Here is a 2,563-nt window from a genome sequence, read left to right as displayed (position 1 = left end):
ACTCCGAGTTTAATTTTATTCCACAAATTAAAAATATAACAAAAACAGGATTTTATCATCTTAAAAATATTGCCAGAGTCCGCCCATTACTCTCTCTTGCCAGCACAGAGGTGCTAATGCATGCTTTTATTTCCAGTAGACTAGATTATTGTAATGCCCTGCTCTCTGGTCTTCCCAGAAAAAGGATATCAAACCTTCAGCTATTACAAAACTCAGTTGCACACGTGCTGACGAGGACCAGGAGGCGGGAACACATTACACCAATTTCAAAATTCGCTGCATTGGCTCCCTGTGAAATTCAGAATTGATTTTAAAATTCTTTTGTTGGTTTATAAATGTTTTTACAGTATTGGCCCTTCTTATTTATCTAATATGATTTTAAGGTATGAGCCCTCGCGGACCCTGAGGTCCTCTGGAACAGGCCTTTTGGTTATTCCAAAAGTTAGAACTAAAACATACGGCGAAGCCTCATTCAGTTATTATGGACCCTGGGGGGTCCTGTGGCGGTGTATTCTGTAAACTTGATGGGGGGGGAGGGGTCACTGATGTAGACAGGTCCCTAAATTAATTTTTCCTCACTTCAGTACAAAGCCAGACTTCTACTTTCCATTATTTTAGTGATTATTATTATTGATTTATTGATTTATTTTTACTTTTTATCATGGTGTGTGCTTGTGTTTACACGTGTGTGTGTTGGGGGGTTGATGTCATTGTTTGGGTGGGAAATGTCTTGTTCTTTGTTTTTAAATTTTGATGATGTCGTCTCTCGGTTTCTCTTGCGCTGCTGCACATTTCTCAAATGCCCTACCATTTGAGAAACACTGCTGTAGATTATCAGTAACACAAAGCATAATAACTATGAGAGCATTTTATGGTCTAATCTGTGTTTGCATTTATTCAAAGGCTGCTCTAAAAGCTTCAATGTTTGACTTTGCTGCTCTGCAGTGTTTATTGGGGAGAAGTAGACCCAAACTGCTGGGAGTACCTGGAACAATAATGCTAAAATAACAATCATAATAAAAGGCAGACTAGGCTCTAATAAAGAAACCAAACAAACATGTGGCGGTACCTGTTCTGGAGACAGCGAGACTGGTCCATCACTGGGCTGGACTGGAGGAGAGCTATTCTGACTGTGGTCAATAGCCGGAGCCTGGGGCTGTGATGGAGGCGTGGGGGCGGGGTTTACCTCACAGGTGTCGTTCTCAGGAATACTCTACAAGAAGCCAGAGAGACAGAATCTACACAGGACCCTAAACAAGGCTTTCCCCTCCGCCCTGTGACCCGGCTCACCCTGTTTGGAGTGTGGATGGGGGACAGAGCATCCAGGTCGGTCATGGGGAACTCCAGACCCCGCCTTCTCAAGTCATCGTAGACGTACACCACCCCTGACAGGGAGGGGTTGGTGCGAAACGCATCAGCCCATGACTGCGGGTAAAAGGGAGAGAGCAGATGCGATTCTGACAGAAGTTTTGAGATCAATAACACATAAATTATAAACAAAATGAATAAAACTTCATAATTTGCTAATTAAAATATTTAATATTTGCTCTGAAAAACGTTTTTTTGCTTTAAAAAAATATGTTTGCGGTTGCAGCGCAAATGTGTTTAGATCATCTTGCTTTGACCCTGTCTTTGATTTTGCATTCATAAGTTTCTGTTTGGTGTGCCATTTGTGCCATCAAACAGCTTGCCGATTGGCCTCCACTCTATCCAATCAAGTTCCCATATTTATCTAACATCTGGTAGCGTCTGCTACCCAAACAGCCTGTTTTACCCTCAACGTTGCCTCTACAGCTGAAGAAAATACGTATTTTTTCTGGCATTGATTACATTTTATTCAGTCAAATTAGTGAATTTGTGGCTGAAAATTTCTTGAAACTGAAGAATAAACTGTAAAGTTTATATTGTGACATAACACTAAACAGTTCTGTGTGATCTATAAATCCTCTGGGACAAAATAGTGGTAAAAATTTTGAATTTCTTTAAGATCTGTTTGTAAAAAAAGAAAAAAAAAAGATTTGAAGCACATATTATCTTCTGCTGCACAACAATGTTTTTGGACTAGCTTATCAGCAGCAGTAAGGAAGGAAAAGCAAGATGGCTTACCAAAGTAAACTTAATTTATGGTAAATTAGTGTATACTTGTATAGCACTTTTTTACCTTCCTTGAAGGCCCAAAGTTCTTTACAGTCACACACGCATTCATACACTAATGCCGGCTCCGCTGCTGAACACTGGCGCCAACCTTCCACCAGAGGCAATGTGGGGTTCAGTGTCTTGTAGGGGTGTAACAAATCACAAAACTCACGGTTCGAGTCGTGTTACGGTTTTAGGGTCACGGTTCAGATCAGTTGAATGTAAAAAAAAAAATAAAAATACGACAACAACAATATGAAAGCAAATTTTTTGGAAATGCTTTAAATCATATATTCAGTATCAATATAAAGTACTTCCCACACACAATATTTATATATACAACATTAAAACGTTTGCTCATTGACACCTATTTATTAAAACAGAATATCTTTAGAGTTTGAACACAAACAAAATACTAAAACATGTA

At 39.4% G+C, this 2,563-nt stretch overlaps 1 protein-coding gene across 1 annotated transcript in view; it reads right to left on the bottom strand.

The window, feature by feature from the left end:
* The window catches only part of LOC112139375 (target of Myb protein 1), a gene marked incomplete in the record, with an annotated part of 29,250 nt that overhangs the window by 20,415 nt on the left and 6,272 nt on the right, over window positions 1-2,563 (bottom strand). Inside the window, 2 exon segments of the mRNA XM_024262149.2 lie at window positions 1,070-1,213; window positions 1,291-1,425. Of these exon segments, the coding sequence (XP_024117917.1) occupies window positions 1,070-1,213; window positions 1,291-1,425 (279 nt within the window).

Source organism: Oryzias melastigma, linkage group LG1, assembly GCF_002922805.2.
Source record: "Oryzias melastigma strain HK-1 linkage group LG1, ASM292280v2, whole genome shotgun sequence".
NCBI classification, from domain to species: domain Eukaryota; kingdom Metazoa; phylum Chordata; class Actinopteri; order Beloniformes; family Adrianichthyidae; genus Oryzias; species Oryzias melastigma.
Note: the sequence above shows the minus strand (reverse complement) of the source record. Positions and strands in the feature narration are given on the sequence as shown.